At 35.8% G+C, this 24,974-nt stretch overlaps 1 protein-coding gene across 13 annotated transcripts in view; it reads right to left on the bottom strand.

The window, feature by feature from the left end:
* Positions 1-24,974, bottom strand: part of LOC145270654 (RIMS-binding protein 2-like) — a 1,565,000-nt gene that overhangs the window by 1,485,252 nt on the left and 54,774 nt on the right. For all 13 annotated transcript variants that reach the window (XM_080126270.1, XM_080126275.1, XM_080126269.1 and 10 more), the window contains exon 2: positions 4,612-5,554. In XM_080126270.1, coding sequence (XP_079982396.1) covers positions 4,612-5,554 — 943 coding nt within the window. The remainder of the gene's footprint in view (positions 1-4,611; positions 5,555-24,974) is intronic.

Raw genomic sequence — 24,974 nt, 5'->3', positions numbered from 1 at the left:
CTTATCAAGGCCCGGAAGCCACTCAGGGATAAGGGTTATTGCAAGTACATTACGTTAGTGTGGAGATTTGATGAAGTGTTTACTTAAGGGGGTGGTTCATTAGGAATTTGTTAACGTTGGACTTGAACACATACAAGTTGTAGTCAGAAGGGAAGCAGGCAGACAGAACAGAGTTCCACAGGCATGCAGTTCTAAGAAAGAAGCTTTGTTCATGGAATCTACGTTTTGATTTAGGCACAGATAAAGAGTGGGGGAAATTTTTCACAGTGGATTCGGCTAAACGGGTGTTATTCGTGAAAGATTGGCGAGGGGGGACCAGAGATTGGAGTTCAGACGAGCACCTGCCATGGAAATAACGATAAAACAAGGATAGGCTCGCAACATCTCTTCTGTGGGAGAGAGGTTGCAGGGTAGAGAAAAGGGCATCCCCCACTAAGCCACGAAGTCTATTTTGTACTCTGTCAAGGCAGGATAGGCTGTTTTTAGCAGCTCCTGCCCAGATATGGCAGCAGTATTCCATCCTTGGACGTACTTGGCTTTTATACAGATAGAGAATTGCATCAGTAGTGAGATATCTTCTGGAGCGGTAGAAGGATCCCACCATCTTTCCAGCGACCTTGGCAACAGACGTGATGTACGTGTTCCATTTCAGATCAGGAGTAAAGGTCAAACCCAGAAGCTTGTCAAAACACGGAGCCTCTCCCAGACGAGAGCCATCCATCACAATTGATGCCAGATGGGGATCAGAGCGTTGATGATTTAAGTTTAATTTCATTGAATGAATCAGCATAATTTGCTTTATTTGCTCTATCCTGTATATTGAGCAATTCTTATTTAGATGGGATAATACGTAGAATATTACGAGCAGTAATATTTTGTAAATCTTATAATCACAGCTTTCGATAACCGATTGTTGGATAAATCGATTCGGAAGTATATAAGATTGCTTATTTTATAAGCGATACTGTAGGTGTATCAGAAATTTCGTGAAAATAGTGAATAATTCCACCCCATCTTTCCAAGCTTATAACTCCTCGAAAAATGTAATTCAAGCCCTATTTTTTTTTTAATTAAAGGAGCAAGGACCAAGGTTTTATTAAAAAGAAAAAAACAAAAACAAAAACGTGTTTTTTTTTTAAATAAAAAAAGGTTTTAAACTTCGGACCTTACAGGTAAATTTCTAAAAAAGGGATATTTTTTTTTTTTTGGTTTAAATTTGAATATATTATTTATTGACCTTTTCTCTTCAATTTGTGATATATAAAACTATTAAACATAAATTAATTATTTACTTTTTAAGAGAAACTTGAAAATGTGTGACACTTACACAAATGGGGGGGGGGCGTGAATATAAAAAAAAAACGTTTGTCTAAAATGTTATATTCGGTTTATTGGAAAGAACATAAAATTTCACATTGACCCTTAAAATATCGTAAAAATAGAATCAATAGAAAATTTTTGATAGATTTTTAAAGTTTAAAAATTGAAAAATATTGAGTTCGGAAAATTCATTACTGTTTTTTTTGTTTTTTTTAATTCTATTACTGTTAAAACAATTTTAATAGTTTATTTTGAAAGTATAATCCATAAAGAAAATAAACAACCCAATTTTAACAGAGAAATTACGAGATTTTTATATTTTATTCGCAGTTTCGTGTTAGGGGTGTCAAAAATTCCTACAAAAATTCTGATACACCTGTGGTGTTTTTTGGTTTCTTTTTACTCCCTGAGTGCTTTAAAGGGAGAGGTTATCTGCCCTTTGTTTATATTCTAGTTTATGCGTGCGTGCGTGCGTGTTTATGAAAGTGCGTATGTATGTGTGTGTTTATGCGAGTGTGTTAGAGTGTGTGCTTCTGTCTCTGTTTATGCTCCCTCCCCTCTTTGATGTGGAAGCAGGGTGGGGGAGAGCGTAGACACACAGATTCTCTCCCTACAGTTGTTTATTTATTATTTTTTGTAAGCGATTCTGTGATGGGTTTTTTTTTTTACTCCCTGAGTGCTTTAAAGGGCGAGGTTATCTGCCCTTTGTTTATATCCTAGTCGCCCCCACATTTTTGGGACGTATTATTTGTAATTAATTTATTATGTAAATATTTATTTTATATGTTTTTCTACGTGCATAAAATTAAGTTATCTCTCTCTCTCTCTCTCTCTATATATATATATATATATATACACACACGCACACATACACAGACAATTCAAATTTTCAAAAAAAAAAAAAAAATGAAAAGAAAAAAAAATGAAAAAAAAAAAATGAAAAAAAAATGAAAAAAATGAAAAAAAATGAAAAAAAAAAAATGAAAAAAATGAAAAAAAAAAAATGAAAAAAATGAAAAAAAAAAAATGAAAAAAAAATTTCATTTTTTTTTCATTTTTTTTTTTTCATTTTTTTCATATATATATATGTATAAAAAATTTTTAATTATCGGATAAGAAGTACAACTAAAATGTAAAACCTTATTCCAGAGCGCACACACACACACACCATCATCATCATCGGCGGTCACTCGTGTCCGAGTAAGACTGTCCTCCGTTGTGGCTTCTGTGGGTCATTAGGTGAGCATAGAGCCCAATCCTAGACCCAATTTGTCTTGTGCAATTTGGGCAGATAAAGGTAGTGGTGGTGGGGTGGGGTTGGGTGTGTCTGGTTGATAATCTGTCCTTTCTGTGCTTGCGTTTATCCTCAGCAGCTTGATTTAGGTCACTGCTATAAAGCGCAGAACCTTCGTGGACAGCGCTCCTCCATGCCAACCTGCTCCCAGTCACGTCCTCCCATGTCTCAAGGTCCATGTGAAACCGCTTTAGATTTACTTTGATGTTTTCCTTAAACCTCATCTTTTGGCCACCCTGGGCACGCTTTCCCTCAACAAGCTGAGAGTAGACACACACACACACACACACACACACACACACGCATTCTTCAAATAAGTCATTTTATACTTACCACTAATTCTGATCTTAATCATTTTCCGGAAATTCCTTTTATTAATTATGAAGAATCGGAATCGGTAATTGAATCAGAATCGGGAATTAAGTATGGAATTGGTAAAAATATTGGGATCTTCCCATTACTAATATATAGTCATGGAAGTTTTTAACCTTTAAAACTATAAAAAAAAAATATATTTTTTTTATCATTCGTTAGAAAACCATTTAGTCGTAAGTCATTCAACCACCTGTAATCACTGCATCTCCTTGTTCTCTCGAATTCACTATAGTACCAGTAATAATTTATTTTTTAAGGGATCATCAGTTGTTTACCATGAAGCACTTTCGGGGATTTGAAAACTATATATATATATATATACACACACTCACACTAGAATATAACAAAATATCAGGACCTAAAAAATGATCTAAAAGGACATGGTCTCTGAAAGAAATCAACATTATACCGGTTGTGATAGGGGCAACTGGTTTAATAAAAAAGAATCTTCAGAAATACTTAGAAGTTACCCAGGCACTTTTCAATCCAACCTTCTGACCCTGGTATCACAATTTTTACAGTGGGGATAGAACTAAATGCCTCAACTTTTATCTGTAAACACAAATTAAATGGACGCAACTTAGTTTAGAAGTGTCCAACCCACGATGTAAGATAACAAGCCAGTTTGTTTGTTTGTTTGTTTGTCACGCTTATTTTGAATAACAGTCCGTTGATATGACTCACATACAAGCCTTTTTCAGCTTGAGCACACATTCTTACACACTGACGAGAATCAGGAGTATATAGACAGGGATGCCAATATAGCCAATGCAGGTTTTACCACTCAGCGATTGGGAGCCCAAGCCACCTAATATCTGGATGGCCAATCTTATCTGCAGATGGGCTTTACACTGTCCACCAGAATAAAATATGCAAATACCTCCATTGGAAGATCTGTGGAGAGATGCAACTTGACAGAGCAACGAACATCTGGGAACATGAACCACCACCGATAACATCAAACGGAAAAGTGAGCATGCTCTATGACAAATACATACAGGCAGGCAGATACATAAAAGACAAGGCCATCAAACCAGATATTGTAATATGGAACAAGCCCGAAAGGATTGCGCTCATTATCGATGTAACAGTCCCAAATCACTTTGCCTTTAATAGAGCTGAACGTGAAAAGATAACAAAATATCATGACCTAAAAAATGATCTAAAAACGAGATGGTCTCTGAAAGAAATCAACATTATACCGGTTGTGATAGGAGCAACTGGCTTAATAAAAAAGAATCTTCAGAAATACTTAGGAGCAATCCCTGGAAGACCAAGCTGTAATGAAATACAAATAGCAGCCATAAAGGGAACAGCATCTATTCTTAAAAGAGCCGTCGGATATAAATTTAAATCATAACAGAATCAAGTGTTAGCTCCAGGAGGGATTAGCTCCCTTGATCTCTTAATACTTACTGAAATAAAATGAATAAAAAAAAAGAAAGATCTTATTGAAAACTAATTCAAATTTTCAAAAAAGAAAAAAAAAGAAAACCGTTAAAAACCTGAAAAGAAAATATACAAAATTTTTAATTATCGGATAAGGAGTACAACTAAAATATAAAGACCTTATTCCAGAGCACACACACACACATTCTTCAAATAAGTAATTTTGTACTTACCACTAATTCTGATCTTGAACAATCATTTTCCGGAAATTCCTTCGATGAATTAAGTTTTGAAGTTTCTCGGTACGATTCGCTTTTCTCCCTGCTCGCACAAGACACTGACGGCAGGCTATGGTTGTCCGAATCGTCCAGCAAACTACTCTCCTCCCCAAAAAGAGACCTTTCCAGATGTCTCATTTTGTCCACTTCTCGTAGGGAGACCAACTTGCTGCTGCTCAACATCCGACAAAACTCCGCTCGGAATTCCTCCTTGATCTGATTTAGCTGCCTCGACTTCTCATCATCCTGCTCACACTTCATCTGGTAGTGCCGCTCGAGCGTTCTGTTCAGCGAACGCAGCAGCCGGATCTCCTCCTTCAGTTTCTGGACCGTCCGCACGTACGTCAGCCCGTCCCTCTTTCGCATCTCTTGTGCCTGGATCTCGAGGGCCACGCGGATCGAGTCGTCCTTCTCGAGGGCAAAGAGACGTTTCAGCTGCTTCACCTCCTCATCCTTGTATTTAAACACCTCTTTCAGTTCCTTGTCCTTCTCCCGGCGCAGCTGTTCCGTCACCCGCTCCAATTCGCTGTGAGCGATATCTGAAACGCTAATCTGCCACTTTTCGTCTTCGAATTTAGTTTTCAAGTTTTGGAGCTCTTGCGCATGCGAAGACTGCAGCCGACTGTTGCGCAATCTCTCAACTTCAAGTTCACCTTTCATCTTGTTTACTTTGCGGCGCATTCTTTGCACTTGTTCGGTGGTGTCCGACTTGCAACTAATCGGGCTAAGTGGCAGGGGAGAAAAAGGAGTCACGTCAGTGTAGCTGGCCCCTTGTAAATTCTTAAGTGGATGTGAACTCTTCATATAAAAGCTATGATTACTCCAAACACTGGCGCCACCTAAGCTCTGTTTTAATGAATCGTCAACTTCTATGGCTGAAGGAATACTGTCTTGTGCACTGCAAATAGACGAGAAACAAAATAATCTTAGTGTGAGATATATATATATATATTTATATACATATACTTTTTTTTTTTTTTTTTTTAAATCAATTTTCACCCCCAAACAAGGCACAGTGCCACTTTGAAGTAGGGGCTCCATTCGGGGACATAATTTGCAGGGGTTTAATGAAGGGAGATGAGTAGCAAGATGTCTGTCCACATTACATTTGAACTTGTGCATTTCAGTACAGTTGGGAAAGCAGAATCCCAGAAGGGAGTTCCAAAGTCTAACAGTTCTGGGGAAGAAACTATTAAAGTAAAAGGCATTCTTACATCTAGGGATCTCCACTGTGAAGGGGTGGGATTTAGCTGCTTGTCGGGTTTGTCGAGGGTAGTCACGTTGAGGAGGTACAAGTGCTTGTAGTTCATCAGAGCATTCACCGTTAAAGTACTTGTAGAACAGGTAGAGGGATGGAACATTTCGTCGATGGGACAGAGGCTGAAGCTTAGATGACAGTTCCTGAATTATCAGGTTGGCGACTCTCTTTTGAACCTTATCCAGGAGTGAGAGACAAGCAGCAGATGCACCAGCCCAAATGTGACAACAGTACTCCATATATGGGCGAATGGTGGCCTTATAGAGGTACAGGATACTGTCAGGCGTAAGTATTTTTCTAGCATGGTAGAGAGAGCCCACCTTCTTTGCAGATATTAGCATATCTAGCATATAAAAGGCACTATGTCTGTCTGACTGTCTGTCTTTCTCCATATTTTCAAACTATCTCTTCTGAAACTAAAATTTTTTATGGACCGTTCTTTTCTGTGTCTTTAGTCGGTTCAAATAAGTTTTTAAGGGGTCAGAAAAGGGTCAAAGTTGAAAAACATCCTTATACATTTTGTATATTCATCTTGGTTTATTTTTAATCAATTCATATCTGTGTCACGTTGGTACAGTGGTAACGTCACCAATTACGAATGCTACGGTTTTGGTTTCGATTCTAGCTGATGGCACCCAAATAATTTTTAATTTTTCTTTTAAAATGACAACTCTATAATAATATATACGAAATCTGGACACATTCAAATATCATTTTTAAGCATGTATGTATTGTGTATTGATATTCATATTAAAAACCCTCTTTATTTATTTTAAAAGAAAATACAATTTTCTTATATTTTTTTTTTTTTTAGATAGGCATCACCACTTATCAAGGCCAAGAGGCCACTCAAGGATAAGGGTTAAAGAGTCTACAGTAGACATTGGACAATATAGTAATCATTAGTAATGAAAATTTGGTAAATTTGATAACTTATATAGAACGGCTCACCAAGAACTTATTTACGTTAGACTTGAAGACAACCATATTGTAGTCAGCTGGAAAGCAGGAAAACGGAAGACAATTCCACATGTGAGCAGTTCTAAGAAAGAAGCTTTGTTCATGGAATCTACGTTTAGGTTTAGGCACAGATAAAGAGTGGGGGGAATTATTGATAGTGTTTACAGCTAGACGAGTGTTTCTTGTGAAAGTTTGGCGAGGGGGGACCATAGATTGAAGCTTAGTTGAACACCTTCCATGAAAATAACGATACATCAGAGACAAACTCGCAACATCTCTTCTGTGAGATAGAGGTTGCAGGGAAGAGAAAAGAACATGGGTTGTGGAATTGCATTCACTAGCAAACGATCTAGCTAATTTGCATATTCTTTTAAACATTCATTTTAATTAATTCCCTATTAGTTTTTTTTTTTCGCTTTTCTTATGGGATGATCATCTTTAGTTAACTATTACGTGTAATTATATTCATGCAGATATTCTACATGATTTATACTTGCGTAAAAAGTTTACAGTAACACAAAATTGTTTCCATATATATTTATGTATAATATATATATTTTTGTTTAATCTATATCTATAAAAGTGAATGTGTGTGTATCTGTACATTTCTCATGCAGTAACTGTCAATTTTTAGTCTACAGACTCGAAATTTGATATACAGGGTACTGAGGTTTGGGAAAATCTTTGTAATCTGTTTTCGGACAAAAATTCGGCTGTTAAGGGGTGAAAGTTCAATAATTTGACCTTTCAGAACTCTACCAAACTCCTCCGACAATTTTGGGTCTAAACACTTGAAATTTTAGATATAGGTTCCTTGAACATGGATCTAACTTAATAACTGGATTTGAACCCAAAACGATAAATTTTAAGGGGTCATAATAGAGGTAAAAGTTTTTTAAAAAAACTGAAAGTTTTTTGGGTTTTTTTTTTGCTCAACATACACCTCTAAACACCCGGGCAACGCCGGGCTGAAATGCTAGTTAGTAAAAAAATTATAGACAAAACAATATATTGGTGTGTGTGTATTACGAAAGTTTCTTTTAGAAATGTTATTTATTTCAATATATACTGTTTTTATTTAATGTGTTAGAGCTGTTAGAGAAACAAACAGAATAAAGCTCAATGCTTCTGTTTTATAGTAGCAGAGCATATATAGCATACAATTTTTTTTATGATGTACAAACAACTTTATTAAATAACATCGGAAGAATCGCATCTGAGGAGTTGATAGGTTAGAAGATTTTGGTGAAAACCTAAGTTCACAGAATTGTCAACGAAACAGCTGCAATGGGAAAATTCAAAAAGAAAGAGAGAGAAGAGAAGAGGGTGATAGAGAGAGAGAAGAGAAAGAAGGTGAGAGAGAGAGAGAAGAGAAAGAAGGTGAGAGAGAGAGAGAGAAGAGAAAGAAGGTGAGAGAGAGAGAGAGAAGAGAAAGAAGGTGAGAGAGAGAGAGAGAAGAGAAAGAAGGTGAGAGAGAGAGAGAGAAGAGAAAGAAGGTGAGAGAGAGAGAAGAGAAAGAGAGTGAGAGAGAGAGAAGAGAAAGAGAGTGAGAGAGAGAGAAGAGAAAGAGAGTGAGAGAGAGAAGAGAAAGAGAGTGAGAGAGAGAAGAGAAAGAGAGTGAGAGAGAGAGAAGAGAAAGAGAGTGAGAGAGAGAGAAGAGAAAGAGAGTGAGAGAGAGAGAAGAGAAAGAGAGTGAGAGAGAGAGAAGAGAAAGAGAGTGAGAGAGAGAGAAGAGAAAGAGAGTGAGAGAGAGAGAATAGAAAGAGAGTGAGAGAGAGAGAAGAGAAAGAGAGTGAGAGAGAGAAGAGAAAGAGAGTGAGAGAGAGAGAAGAGAAAGAGAGTGAGAGAGAGAGAAGAGAAAGAGAGTGAGAGAGAGAAGAGAAAGAGAGTGAGAGAGAGAAGAGAAAGAGAGAGAAGAGAAAGAGAGTGAGAGAGAGAAGAGAAAGAGGGTGAGAGAGAGAGAAGAGAAAGAGGGTGAGAGAGAGAGAAGAGAAAGAGGGTGAGAGAGAGAGAGAAGAGAAAGAGGGTGAGAGAGAGAGAAGAGAAAGAGGGTGAGAGAGAGAGAAGAGAAAGAGGGTGAGAGAGAGAGAAGAGAAAGAGGGTGAGAGAGAGAGAAGAGAAAGAGGGTGAGAGAGAGAGAAGAGAAAGAGGGTGAGAGAGAGAGAAGAGAAAGAGGGTGAGAGAGAGAAGAGAAAGAGGGTGAGAGAGAGAGAAGAGAAAGAGGGTGAGAGAGAGAAGAGAAAGAGGGTGAGAGAGAGAAGAGAAAGAGGGTGAGAGAGAGAGAAGAGAAAGAGGGTGAGAGAGAGAAGAGAAAGAGGGTGAGAGAGAGAGAAGAGAAAGAGGGTGAGAGAGAAAGAAGAGAAAGAGGGTGAGAGAGGGTGAGAGAGAGAAGAGAAAGAGGGTGAGAGAGAGAAGAGAAAGAGGGTGAGAGAGAGAAGAGAAAGAGGGTGAGAGAGAGAAGAGAAAGAGGGTGAGAGAGAGAGAAGAGAAAGAGGGTGAGAGAGAGAGAAGAGAAAGAGGGTGAGAGAGAGAGAAGAGAAAGAGGGTGAGAGAGAGAGAAGAGAAAGAGGGTGAGAGAGAGAGAAGAGAAAGAGGGTGAGAGAGAGAGAAGAGAAAGAGGGTGAGAGAGAGAGAAGAGAAAGAGGGTGAGAGAGAGAGAAGAGAAAGAGGGTGAGAGAGAGAAGAGAAAGAGGGTGAGAGAGAGAAGAGAAAGAGGGTGAGAGAGAGAAGAGAAAGAGGGTGAGAGAGAGAAGAGAAAGAGGGTGAGAGAGAGAAGAGAAAGAGGGTGAGAGAGAGAAGAGAAAGAGGGTGAGAGAGAAGCAAAATTTAGTCTTCCCTCCATCAAGGCTAAAAGTCTGGGTATATATATATATATATATATATATATATATATATATATATATATTTATTTCAGAGGAAACATAATTTAATTTAAATACCAAAAAACAAAATAAAATGGGCAGGTGAAATTATTAAAATTTCCTTAAGGCCTTATCGTCTGACCCTCTAAGAGGAAACGTCAAAATGATAAATTAAAAGCTAAGAATCGAATGAGGAAAGAGGGAAATTGGTTTCAGTTGGAAGACCAGTGAGAGAAAAAAAAAAAAAAATTCTCACTGTTCAGGTGGTTATAAATCAAATATTTCCAACTGATGTTTCAAAATCCTGTGTAGACCAAAGATTTTGAAACATCAGTTTACGAGTCCTATAGTTGGATGAAACGCAGAATATTCAGTGTAGCTTAATCGCCATATATATTTTATAAATTACTAACTAGCTCTACCTACGTATTGAGCACTTTTGAAGTAAATACTTAAAGTTTACGCATAAATCTATACTTTCGTATATTAAATTTATGTGAATAAATGAAGTATATATATATATATATATATATATATATATATATATCTTCTATAATATAAAGCTGGACGTCTTTGTGTGTGTCTGGTCACGAAGAGGCTCCTATATGGTTGACTATTATAGAAAACGGATCACATATAATGATAGAAGATATATCGAGACACAGGAATGGGTATGTTTGATCTGGCATAATGATGATTCATTAAAATTTTGGGGTCTGCGTACACATCTGGTCCACAAAGTATGGAAATAAAAAAAAATTTTTTAAAAAGTTTACAAATGTTTTTGATATAGATGTACATAATTTCTACAACATACCTGAGAATGATAGAGGTATCTCTGTCGAAAGTGCTCGCTATGGATCCAACTTTTATAATTTGGAAAAAAAATACAAAGAAAACCATTCAGAGATTGGTTGGTTGTTTTACGGCATATCAACCCTTTTTGGATTATATAATGTCGAATCGAAAGATTTTGAAGAAAAATTTTTTAATAGAATATATTTGTTGTTTTCAAGTCGGTTTCTATTTAACCCATAGTTGAGACCCTAACAGGTACTACCACTCCCAGTCAGAGTGGACCTGGGAGCAATGGTAATTAAAGGGTGGCTCCACACTCCCCAAAGCCCGCAGGCTGGGACTTCACCACTGGATATAGTTTAAGGTCATATCCCGGACCAGAAGAGGATTGCCAAAGATCAAGGATTGATAACCAATGATTTTAGGAAGATGAGGCATCTGCCATCCAGCTGCAAATTTCTGCAAAGGACAGCTACTATACCATGCGACCCAATGGAGTATACAAATATCTCCACTGGACGATCTGTAAAAACCTGAATATTGAATGTAGCAGCAAGTCCTGGAAACATGTTTACCAGAAAGAATAGTTGGAAATAAGTCATGCACCATAAATTATTACTGTTAAATTTTTTTTTTTTTTTTTTTTTTTTTTTTTTACATGGAGTTAACCACTTATCAAGGCCCAATGGCCACTCGGGGATAAGGGTTATTGTGTGTACAGTACTCAGTGGGATAGTGTAGCAATAGTATTGGAGAATTGATAAGGTTTCATTACTTGGGGGGGGGCGGTTCATTAGGAATTTGTTTGCGTTGGACTTGAAGACATCCAGTTTGAAGTCGGGAGGAAAACAGGCAAGCGGAACAGAGTTCCACAGACGTGCAGTTCTAAGAAAGAAGCTTTGTTCATGGAATCTATGTTTTGATTTAGGCACAGATAGGGAGTGGGGAAAATTATAAACTATAACTGTTAAATTCCTACAACTACCTAGAAAACAGGGCTATTAAAGTTAGCATAGTAATATGGGACAACGATGGAGAAAGAAGCAACCTTAGTAGAAGTTAATGTCCCTGATGATGCTGAATTAAACAGAGTTGAGATGGAAAAGATAACGAAATACCAAGGTCTTATATGCAACAGGAAAAGAAATTGGAATCTTAGGAAGATTTCCATCATTCCAGTCATTATCGGACCAACTGGACTCGTGAAAAAGAATTTCAAAAACTACCTGGCAAATATACCCGGTGAACAAAGTGCAAGAGAGATTCAAACAATTGCGCTTAAAGGGACGGTTAGAATCTTAAAAAGACCTCTCGGTTGGAATATATGAGAAGATGAAAAGGAAGGTAATAAAACAGAAGAATTCCGTTAAAGTTTTAAAAAAATTGACCGTTTTCTTTTTGTTTTTGTTTTTTTGCTCAGCTTACCCCTCCAAACACCTGGGCAATGCCGGGCAACGCCGGGCACCCATGCTAGTATACAATAAATTAATATACTCTTCATAAAATATATAATATAAAGAAAAAGATAGTCCGCCCATCTAATTCATAATAAGCCACTACGTGACTATATATATATATATATATATAATTAGGAAAAAGGAAAGAGAAATAATTTCTACAATATGCCTGAGGATGATAGAGGTATGGATCCAACTGATACAATTTTGAAAAAAAAAAAAAAAAACACAAAGAAAACTATTCGGAGATTGGAGAAGATGAAAAGGGAGATAATAAAAGAAGAATTCCGTGCTCTTCCATAACATTTGTTTGAATATATATATACTAGCAAAAGTACCCGTCGTTGTCTGGGTTCGAAAACAGCCTACAGAAAATGGACTCTGATTTATGAAAGTATGATAGGTTATGAAAAGGAAGGGTTGTAAAGAGATAGCTTCGAATTTGGGGGTATCAAAACCAAAGCAAAATATGATGAAAGTAAAAATAAAATAAACCCCATAATTTATTATACCATACCTGTTCACACTGAAACACTTATCACAATATTCTGTGGATCTATATTAAAAAACCTTGTTAAACTTTGTGACATATTTCCATTCTATGGAGGTCAGGCACGAACGAACACCCCATAATTTTATTATACCATATTTCTTCAAACTGAAACATAATTATCAAAGTATACTTATGCAGATAGATATGAAAAGTCTTTATTAAAGTTTGTGCCTATTTCCATTCTATGGAGGCCAGGCGCGAACGCAGACCCCACAATTTTATCATACCATCCCTATTTAAGTTAAAACATACTTATCAAAGTATTATTATGTACATCTATATCAAAAACACTTGTAAACGTTTTTTTTTTTTAATTTTTAAATTTTTTATTTCCATACTTTGTGGACCAGGTGCGAACGCAGACCCCACAATTTTAATGAACCACTGTTCTGCCAGATGAAACATATTCATTCCTGTGTCTCGATACATCTATCATTATATGTAATCAGTTTTTTAAAATAGTCAACCATATAGAGCCTATTCTTGACCATACTCACACACACACATTCAGCTTTATATTATAGATATAGTCTGTTTATTATACAAACATTATTGGTTACATATGTGCATACATAAACCAGCTCTGTCCTGCATTGAGCACTCTTTAATAATTATGTGAGTTTCATTGGATTTACTCCTAGGAAACCATTCGATACAACTATTATATACATATACACACATATATATCTTAAACTTTGGGGTAAATCCGCGGGTAATTGCGCCAACTAAAATTTTAATTAATGAACCGCCGTTCTGCCAGATCAAACATACCCATTACTGTGTCTCGATACATCTTCTATAATTATATGTGATCAGTTTTTTTAAAATAGTCAACCATATAGGAGCCTATTCGTGACCAGGCACACACACAAACATTCAGCTTTATATTTATAATTATATATATATATATATATATATAATTATATATATATATATATATATATATATATATATATATATAATTATATATATATATATATATATATATAATTATATATATATATATATATATATATACACGCATACATACATAAAATATGCAAGTTAGCTAGATTTTTTGCTAGTGAATGCATATAAGAAAGTTGTATTTTTTGCTAGTGAATCCATATAAGAAAGTTGTATTTTTTGCTAGTGAATCCATATAAGAAAGTTGTATTTTCATTTTTAAATAAACAGAAAAAAAGGGGTTTAATGTGAATATCATACAAAAAAAAGAAATTATAGGAGCATGTGTTAGGCGGCATCTAGCTAAAGATATAATTCAGAGTGCGATATTAAAATATATGGTATATAGGAAGGAGGAATAAAGGAAAGGGTTATGCATGAGATTTGGGAGAGAGGGTACAGGGAATTGGGAGAGTTTAAATTATAAAAAGTGGAGCATGCATGGTCCCCCCCATATATGCACAGTGAACGAGGCATAAGTAAAAATGACTAAGTTCAGCATTTGCCCTCCTCCCCCATTTAGCCCCAGAAGTCCTCAGGGGACGTCAAATTCTGGTGAAAATCAACAAACGGTGCAGTTTTAGGCCTTAACATATACAAATTTTAGTTCTGCACCATGCAAAAAAAAAAAAAAAAATGACAAAGTCCATTCCCCCCCCCCCGCATTTAGCCCCAAAAGTCCCCAAGACCTTAACATATTTAAATTTGAGTTCAGCACCATGCAAAACTGCTAAATAGACATACACAGAAAATTTTGGACAAATATGGTAAAATAGTCCCAAAAAATGTAGTGTTTTTATTAGCCCTAAAAGAGCCCCTGGGGCACACCCAAGAGTATAAAATCAGTTACAACTTTCCAGAAAGTTTTATAAAAATCAAAAGGCACCAATTTTTTTATAATAAGCACAAAAGTATCAATTTTAGTCATTTTAACCCGAAAGGTACCCCTAGCGTGACAACCAAAGTTTTCACGGAAAATCTATTCTTTTACTTTAAAAGTGCAGACAGACGAACGGACAAGAGCGAATTTACAGGTCCACCCTAATTTTGTCGGGGGACCAACAAATGTAAATTATTAACCAAGGAAAATCCTAAATATCTGTTTGGGTAGATGAGTATTGGTTGACAAGAGCTTGATATGGATATCTTAAACGGTCCTAATTATCGGGCTCGAAACCGACGGTACCAATGACTTGTCTCATCTAACAACTTTCTGTGCACAAAATACAAATACTCTCTTATTTTCGGATTTTCCTTTTAATTGAGCACTCTGCTGGATTTCTTTTTCAAAAAAAAAACTAATCATATATATATATATATATATATATATATATATATATTTGTAGTCATTAACATACAGTCCTGTTTCGTTGTATCACAACTCATCAGTGCCGCTAGCCCAGGATTGAACCTAGAACCATCGCGTTGATAGTCAGCAGTTCCATCAATCGATCCACGGGAGCAGTGCCTGTAAATAACCTCGCCAAATGTCTATTTTAAACAAACATCCGCCCACCACTTTTATAGTGTTCAAACCGCTTATTTACAAACAGCATTTTTTTCAGCCAATTAGGTAGAGAGTGAGACTATTTATGGCAGTGCTGTACCCAAAGAGGGGGCTTAAAAATATATTTTAAAGAATATTTGTAAATAAATTCAGTAAATTAAAAAAATTATAAATTTGTTATTCGACAAAGAATACAAAAATTTAAGTCTTGAGGTTTAGTATGGCAAGTGGGTTTTTATAAAGCGCAATTACTCTGAACTCCAACCTCTGGTCCCCCCTCGCCAATCTTTCACAAAAAACACCCGTCTAGCTGAATCCACTGTGAAAAATTTCCCCCACTCTATATCTGTGCCTAAATCAAAACGCGGATTCCATGAACAAAGCTTCTTTCTTAGAACTGCACGCCTGTGGAACTCTCTTCCGTCTGCCTGCTTCCCTCCGGACTACAACTTGGATGTCTTCAAGTCCAATGTTAACAAATTCCTAATGAACCGCCCCCTTAATTAAACACTTCATCAAATCTCCACACTAACGTAATGTACTTGCAATAACCCTTATCCCTGAGTGGCTTCCGGGCCTTGATAAGTGGTGATCAAAAAAACTCACTGGACGCAAAAAAGCCTGAATCAATTTTCGCTATGTGGACGGTATATTTTGCCTCTTCAATAATCAAACCTAGCCTAATAATTGTTCTCCCTTTTTAATAAGACTAGCGAGGGGTACCCGGCGTTGCTCGGGTGTTTGGGGGGGGGGTTAAAAAAAAGTAAGTATGAGGATCGAACCCGAACCGTTGAGGCAAATTTGTAAATTAAAGTGAGAAAAAAAAAAGTGCAATGTTAACCATTGCCCAACCGCGAGATGCTAATGGAAACACGTTTGAATTTATTTAATTACTTGGATTTTGCAGGTGCCCGTTTTAATGAGTTAATGAAGTCATGTTTGACTGCGAGATTTCATTTACTGCTGAATGCTTTTTTATCCCCCGCCCCAAGGTGTTATAGGAAAAAGACTAACCCACATGCAGCGAGCGACAAATATTGAATATTTATCTTCCCGAAATCGACCAAATTAAATAGACAGGCAAGCTTCGTTGTTAAGTGTGATATATTACGACAGAAAGAAAACAAATAATGTAATATCCCCCTTCCAAGTTGATTCGGCCATTTTCACTTATAAAACATTAACCTTTAAAATATGGAGTAACATAATTAAACACAACCGTGAAGGTTAGAGATTACATTGGCAGAAGCGTTGTAAGAATAACACTCAAGATGAGAATAGTAGTCTCTTCTGAAGAATTCACAAATGTCAGAAATATCACTCAATGTTTTTACGTCTTTTATTTTTTTGCATTCTATTTTGAGTACCCGGGTTTAAAATTGTATTGTCACCTTTTGGTTGTTGTAACTTATTGGCATATTTTTACTGAACTAATATGGACAGCTATAGGGTTTGATCTTACCATGAGTTTTTCCTTCGGTTTTCGGCCAGAAATTTGGCTGTTAAAGGGTCTAAGTTCAACGATTTGACCTTTGAGAACTCTACCAAACTCCTCCCGCAATTTGGGTTCTAAACACTTGAAATTTTAGATATAGGTTCCTTGGACATGGATCTAACGTAATAACTCGATTTGAACACAAAACAATAAATGTTAAGGGGTCATAATAGGGGTCAAAGTTTAAAAAAAAAAATTGACCGTTTTTTTGTTTTTTTTGTTGTTGCTCAGCATACACCTACAAACACCCGGGCAACGCCGGGCTGAAATGCTAGTGTATATATATATATATATATATATATATATATATATATATATTTAACGACTATATGACGTCACTAAAATTTCCCTCTCTTTAACAGCGCAAGCCCCCCCCCCCTCCTTTTTGAATTTCCAACTTCTTTTTCCGTTTTTCTGAAATAGAACAGCGTCACACCTTGCGCGTGAAACATTTCCAAATATTTTGTACTGGTGTTTTTTGTTTCTTAATCTCATCCATCCAGAGGAAGTCTCGAAATAAAGACGAAACGTTGATGAACACATAATACGGTTTGTTCCTTTTTATTTCTCCCTCTCTCTCTCTATATATATATATATATATATACATATGCACACATATATACACACATATATATATATATATACATATACACACACACACACAGACAAGGTGACCCCCCTCAAAAAAACAAAAACAAAAGATAAATGGAGGCCATCTAGAACATATGCTGTAGAATGGACAAAAAAAAAAAAAAAGGGCCAAAGACCCTGGTTTTTTGATGTGATGTTTTGAATATAATAAACTAGTTATGACCAAAGTTTCATTTCATTCAGACAAAACACTAAGAAATGGAGCCTAATTAGAGTTGGGGCCCGTTTTATTTGGGGGGGGGGGGATTACCCTGCACACACACATATATATATACACACACAACACTAGTATATAATCTGTTCGTACATATTAGCCCTGCACCCTGCAGCTAAACTTTAAAGTACAGAGACGAGACTGTGCAGCTTAATCCGTTTTTATGCGTGAAAAAAAAAATAAATAAAAGTGTCAAGGTTTAGTCGCATGAATAAAATAAAAACACCACATTGCCCCCCCCCTCTCCACAGCAGTCTGAACAGAAAGAATGAGGATGAGGTCAATAGTTTGTAGATATTATTGCGGAGCCTCGAGTTTTAAAGTTATTGCGCCGCCCCCCGGGTAATAACTGGTTTCTTGTCTTCTGACTCTTTCTAATTTTCAAGTCTTTTTTTTTTTTTTTTTTTTAAAAGATTCGTTTAGATGGTTTATAGTTTCCATTTAACTATCTGGCGGACTACGGGGAGTTGGGCAACGAGATATCTGTTCACATCGTATTTAAACCTCAGTAGGTTAGTTCAGTCAGGAAAGCAGGGAAGAGGGAGGGAATTCCAAAGACTAGCAGTCTGAAGGAAGAAACTCCTATCAGAAGGCTTTCTATGGCATCCACGTTTTTTTAGAGGTGTGATTTTGCTGCTTGTCGGGGGGGGTATGTACGTCGAGGGGGGGGTGCAAAAGTGCTTTGGGTTGACCAGACCACATTTCTTTAAAATATTTGTAACATAGGCACGGAGATGCAACACCGAAGTGATGGGACAGAGGTTGGAGCTTGGCTGATAGTGCAATATTTTTGGGGGGTGGGGACGACGTAAGAGTGAAAGACTAGTGGTAGATGCACCAGCCCAGATGTGGTAACAACACTCCATGCACGGGTGAATTGTAGCTTTATCCTAGAAACATGTGGTGGTTTTTCTTTGCTTTGAAACGGACACTAAATCAAACTTTGAACGCTCAAATCATTGTTTTTTATATAGCTCTATTGCAAATAACTATGAATATTGGCCTTCGGGACAAGATCACAGTGTAGTATCTGTTCCGGCAGATGCTGCAAGCTATGACTAGCTAGAACTAGCTATGACTAGCAAAGACCAGATGTGGGGGCAACCCCACATGCCTGACCTTTAACCAGCTCCCATTTCCCACCTCTCGGGAGCTGGTCCCCTTTTTCCCTTCCCCCTCCCTTCACTCCTCACATTAAAAATCGGCCTTGTGCCTAATTTGCTCGGTGGGGGAGCAAATAAACACCATCTGTTCTGGCAGATGCTGCACTTAAGATAATTTGTACCAGTCAATGGAGGGGAAACCCTCTATACTGGGACAATTATTATTTTTGGTAACCAGAGTGCCCCCTTTTTGCCTACTTTTAGGGGAGCTGGTTTTTACCTCACATTAAAAACGGCCTTGTGCCTAATTTGCTCAGTGGGGGAGCAAATAAATACCATCTGTTCTGGCAGATACTGCACTTAAGATGATTTGTACCAGTCAATGGAGGGGAAACCCTCTATACTGGGACAATTATTATTTTTGGTAACCAGAGTGCCCCCTTTTTGCCTACTTTTAGGGGAGCTGGTTTTTACCTCACATTAAAAACGGCCTTGTGCCTAATTTGCTTTGGTGGGGAAGCAAATAAATACCATCACAGTGTAGTATCTGTTCTTCATATGCTCCACTTCAATTTCTTGTTCTCTGTCAGTGGAGGAGAAATCCTTCACGACTGAGACAATTTTTATTTTTGTTCCTTTTCTCCACGTTAAAAAACGACTCTGGTGTCTAACTCTGTCCCGTGGGGAGGCATTGTAAATAGGAACTATGAATATTGAGCTTTATTTGTTCTAGAAATTGATTCTAGTCACAATCAATTTGAACTATGTCATACAACTAGCAAATATATATTCATTTTGGTTGCATAATTTGCTATTTATGCAAAATAAAGACCGTGCTGTATCGTTAGATGTTTATAAGCTTATATATATATATATATATATATATATATATATACACACACTATCAAAAGTGCCCGTCATTGACTGGGTTCAAAAACAGCCTACAGAAGATAGACTCTAATTTATGAAAGTATGATAGGTTATGAAAAGGAAGGGTTGTAAATTTGGGGGTATCAAAACCAAAGCAAAATATATTTTATATATATATATATATATATATATTATTAAAAATAAAATAGATAAACCCCATAATTTATTATACCACACCTGTTCACACTGAAACACTTATCACAGTATTCTGTGGATCTATATTAAAAAACCTTGTTAAACTTTGTGACATATTTCCATTCTATGGAGGTCAGGCGCAAACGGACACCCCATAATTTTATTATACCATATTTCTTCAAACTGAAACATAATTATCAAAGTATACTTACGCAGATAGATATGAAAAGTCTTTATTAAAGTTTGTGCTTATTTCTATTCTATGGAGGCCAGGCGCGAACGCAGACCCCACAATTTTATTATACCATCCCTATTTAAGTTAAAACATACTTATCAAGGTATTCTGCCAGATCAAACATATACATCTTCTATCATTATATGTAATCAACTTTTTTAAAATAGTCAACCATATAGGAGCCTATTCGTCACCAGACACACACACAGACATTCAGCTTTATATATATATATATATATATATAAATTTATAATAAAATATATAATATAAAAGTTTATAATGTATATAAAAATTGAATAAAAAATATGTTGGAAAGTGCCAAGGAAAACAGATTAAATTTTTTTTTTCTTTTTATTTGGTGCAAACGTGACATGTTGAAAATTTTGAATTTGCTGTGCAGGTTGGTTAGTGCAAAAAGAGTTTGATGTACGTCAAATGCTGTAGATAGGGTCAATGGTGTCACTGAAATGTACTTTTGGTTCGTATGAAGAAAATGTAGAAAGAGAGGAAAATATCTTTTCAATTGCTGACAAAGTTTTTAGTGGACATACAAACACACATCTCTCTCTACTATATAATAGACTAGCATGAATTCTCAGCGTTGCTTGGAGTGACATGAAGTTCCATTTGGACACATCTGCTATGCTAAGGCTACTGAGCATTTTCGTCGATATCCCCCCCCCCAACATTTCCAAAATAAAGAACGAATAAAAACACAAAAATGAAATCGCTCAAAACGAGAAATATGTGACAATATTCTCACCGGATATTTCAGCGGAAGGGATACAAAGAGAAGTAGCTATTCTCTGGATATTGAGCACTTTTTGTTGGTCGTGCGCTGGAATCCCCCCCCCTCCTATTTTTTTTTAAATAAATAAATCAAATCAACTTTTCTGACAATGAAAATATCAGGGAGTGCCCAGTGCGACTGCAAAAAAAAAAAATGGGGGAGGGCGGCATTGCCCAGATGTGTGGAGATGAAAGTGGAAGAAAAACCTAGCGTCTCAGTCGCGGGAGTGGAAGTGGAGAGCGTTGAAATTAAACATAGTCAATCAAAGGGAGACGATGACTTTGCAAAAATGTCGACGCAAAACCGACCCCTCCTTGTACAAAACTACCGAGAGGAGGGTGAATGTTTCTGACTAATTTTCCGATATTTGTCATCCGAAGAATCAAGGTTTAAAACGATACCAAAATGGTCAGGATTCGTCGCCCGTGTCAAAAAAGTTTTGGAGAGACATACAAACACACACACACATTTTGCAATTTATATATACATATATATATAGACTAGCGGGGGGTACCTGGCGCTGTCCGGGTGTTTGGAGGTTTGTTGTTGGGGGGGGGTGTAAAAGGAAAAAAAGTTTTAGTAGGAAGGTAGGCTTGAACCCCGAAACCTTGATGCGAAGGTGGAAACGAAAAGGAAAAAGAAGCCAGACACCTAACCATCTCGGCCACGAGAGGAGAGGAATTGATAAGCGTGTTAAGTAAACGGTTATAAATCGACAGGTGCGAGGAAGTTAAGTCGCGTGATGTTTGACCTTGAAACCTGATGTAGGCAATGGCTGTTCAGCAGTTAAGATTTTGTGCGGGACAGCTTTTACCCCCGCGTTTATTAGGGGAGTGTCTCGAAATGAAAGCAGCTGTCTGATATGAAAAAAAAAGCCGTGGGCCAGCTGCCTATTAGAATCGAGTTTCGCTTTTTTTTATACTGAAAAACAAAAGCAACATGCGGCGATCCAAAAATGTGGAATATTTAACGTTTCAAAGTCGAACAATTTACATAGATAGGCGACCCCCATTGTTAGCTCATAGATATTACGATTTAGATGTGATATAAAAAGTTTTAAGGAGCGACCCCTCCAAGTACCCCCCCCAAAAGCCTTTTGCGGACATACACAAAAAGCATACATACATACATACATACATACATACACACACATTTTTGCTTTTATATATATGAACAAATGATTAATTAATTAATAAATTCTGATCCACATCTGGCATCAATTGAAATGAATGGCTCTCATCTTCAGGAGGCCTCAAGTTTTGCCAAGCTTCTGGGCTCGACCTTTACTCCTGATCTTAAATGGAACTCGTACATCAAATCTGTTTCCAAGACCGCTGGAAAAATGGTGGTATCTTTCTATCGATCCGGTAAATATCTCACTGCTGATGCTATTCTCTATCTATATAAGAGCCAGGTATGTCCAAGGATGGAATATTGTTGCCACATCTGGGCAGGAGCTGCTAGAAAGGACTTGTCCTGCCTTGATAGAGTTCAAAATAGACTTTGTAGCCTCATAGGAGATGTCCTTTTCTCTTCCTTGCAACCTCTATCTCATAGAAGAGATGTTGCGAGTTTGTCTCTGATGTATCGTTATTTTCATGGAAGGTGTTCAACTGAGCTTCAATCTATGGTCCCCCCCTCGCCAAACTTTCACAAGAAACACTCGTCTAGCTGAAAACACTATCAATAATTCCCCCCACTCTTTATCTGTGCCTAAACCTAAACGTAGATTCCATGAACAAAGCTTCTTTCTTAGAACTGCTCGCCTGTGGAATTGTCTTCCGTTTTCCTGCTTTCCGGCTGACTACAATATGGTTGTGTTCAAGTCTAACGTAAATAAGTTCTTGATGAGCCGTTCCATATAAGTTATCAAATTTACCAAATTTTTTTACTAATGATTACTATATTGTCCAATTTCTAATGTACACTCTTTAACCCTTATCCTTGAGTGGCCTCTTGGCCTTGATAAGTTGTGATGCCTATGTAAAAAAAAAAAACATGTTAAAAGACATCTTGAAAAAGAGTTAAAAACATATTTAATTTTAAAAAGGAAGCACAAGATAAGTGGATAGTCCTTAATCCGCGGAGTTTCGAAGAAATACTCTCCTTCTCATCAGAGGGCAGGAATTAGCAAAATGCGGGATCGGATTTTGCATATAAAAGTATTTAATGAAACTACAAGTAAGTCACAGATCTTACTTGGTTAAAAAAAAGGGTGAGGTAAGGGGAGTAGGAGGTAAAAGAAAAATGATAAAAAGATTTCACATGAATGGATAGTCCGGTGAAGGGTAAAAAATCCAAGAATGGTAAATTCCAAACACGGTCGAATTAAAAATTTCCAATCCAACAGGTAAGTTCCAAATGGTCCAAAATGATCCAAAAGGCAGAATTCCTTGGAAAAAAATCGCAAATGGAATTAGTTCCAAATCATTAAAAGAAAAGTTCAAATGATTACCTTGGTAAACTTATTGTAATTTTTATTTATATATATATATATATATATATGTGTGTGAGAGAGAGAGAGATTAGAATTTCAAAAATTAAAATAAGCATTTTCTGTATTTTTTTTTATAAAATTGTTTTTATGAAAATGAAATTTTGTAATGAAAAAATGACAAAGTTTTGATTTGTTTTTTTGTTTTTATAAAATAAATTTTCATAAATAAAACTTAAAAATTTAGCTTTTTAAGACAAAATCCAATTGTCATCCTCACCTGTCTGTTAGCGTGTGTGTGATAATGTATGTATGTTTTTATGTCTCATTAAAACTTTTGAGACATACAGCAAACACTGACAAAATCGGTATCATTAGGAAGATCATCTCTCGGATGACAAATATCCAAAAATTGGCCAAAAACATTAATTCTTTGACTGTCAACTGGGCCGCTTTTCGCAAGGAGGAGTCAGTTTTTTTGTTTTTTGGGTTTTTTTTTTTAATTAAAAGCGAATTTTACGGTTGGGCAACCTATTCCACTTTACTAAATTTTTTCACGACCGGGCAATGCTGCTTGCGTTCTATCTATAATACAAAAGCAAAAATGTGTGTGTGCATTTTTTGTATATGTTCGGCAAAAGCTTTTTCAGGGGGGGGGGGCGCTCAGGGCGGTCACGGTTTCTTAGAACCTTTTATATGCTATCTAGATTATAATATCTAAGATTTACGAAACAAGGTCACGTGTATATTTAATTTGGGCGACTTTTACTTTATTTTCAAGATTTTTTTCACTCACCGTGTGAAACAAATATGCAGAAACTGGCTCGCAGCGCCAAAGTTAAGTCACGTGATGTGTGACCTCATTAAATTCACGCACATGTCACTTAAGTTTGCAGTTGTTAAGATAACGCACTTTTCAGTTCCTCTCCCGTCCTGGCCGAGCGGTAAGATGTTAGATTTTTTTTTTTCACACTTTCTTTTCCACCATCTTCGTCTCAAGGCTTCGGTTTGAGCCTACTTCCCTACCAACTCTTTTTCTTTTACACCGACAAACACACGGGCAATGCTGGGCACCTCCGCTAGTAAATATATAAAATGTCTCCCTAGAAGAATGTGAGAATTAGAGATTACACTCAATTATTTCATTTAGAAACAAACAGTTAAACCAAGGAAGGGTTGGAAAAAATCATTTTTAAACGACTTCAATAAGTATGCTTTCTGTTTTTTTTTTTAATTTAAATAATAATAAAAAACAACTTTATTATTTAATTAGTTTAAATAATAATAATAAAAAACTTTATTATTTAATTGGTTTAAATAATAATAATAATAAAAACTTTATTATTTAATTGGTTTAAATAATAATAATAATAAAAAACTTTATTATTTAATTGGTTTAAATAATAATAAAAAAACAACTTTATTATTTAATTGGTTTAAAAAATAATAAAAAAACAATTTTATTTATTATTTATTTGGTTTAAACAATAATAAAAAAAATTTATTTATTATTTAATTGGTTTAAATAATAAAAAAAATCTTTATTATTTAATTGGTTTAAATAATAATAATAATAAAATTTTATTTATTATTTAATTGGTTTAAATAATAATAAAAAAAACTTTATTATTTAATTGGTTTAAATAATAATAATAAAAACTTTATTATTTAATTGGTTTAAATAATAATTAAAAAACAACTTTATTATTTAATTGGTTTAAATAATAAATAAAAACAACTTTATTATTTAATTGGTTTAAATAATAATAAAAACAACTTTATTATTTAATTGGTTTAAATAATAATAAAAACAACTTTATTATTTAATTGGTTTAAATAATAATAAAAAAAACTTTATTATTTAATTGGTTTAAATAATAATAAAAAACAACTTTATTATTTAATTGGTTTAAATAATAATAAAAAACAACTTTATTATTTAATTGGTTTAAATAATAATAAAAAATAACTTTATTATTAAATGGGTTAAAT

This window comes from Euprymna scolopes, chromosome 46 (genome assembly GCF_053919585.1).
Source record: "Euprymna scolopes isolate OS-2025 chromosome 46, ASM5391958v1, whole genome shotgun sequence".
Taxonomy (NCBI): Eukaryota; Metazoa; Mollusca; class Cephalopoda; order Sepiida; family Sepiolidae; genus Euprymna; species Euprymna scolopes.
This window is presented reverse-complemented; position numbering and strand designations above follow the sequence as displayed.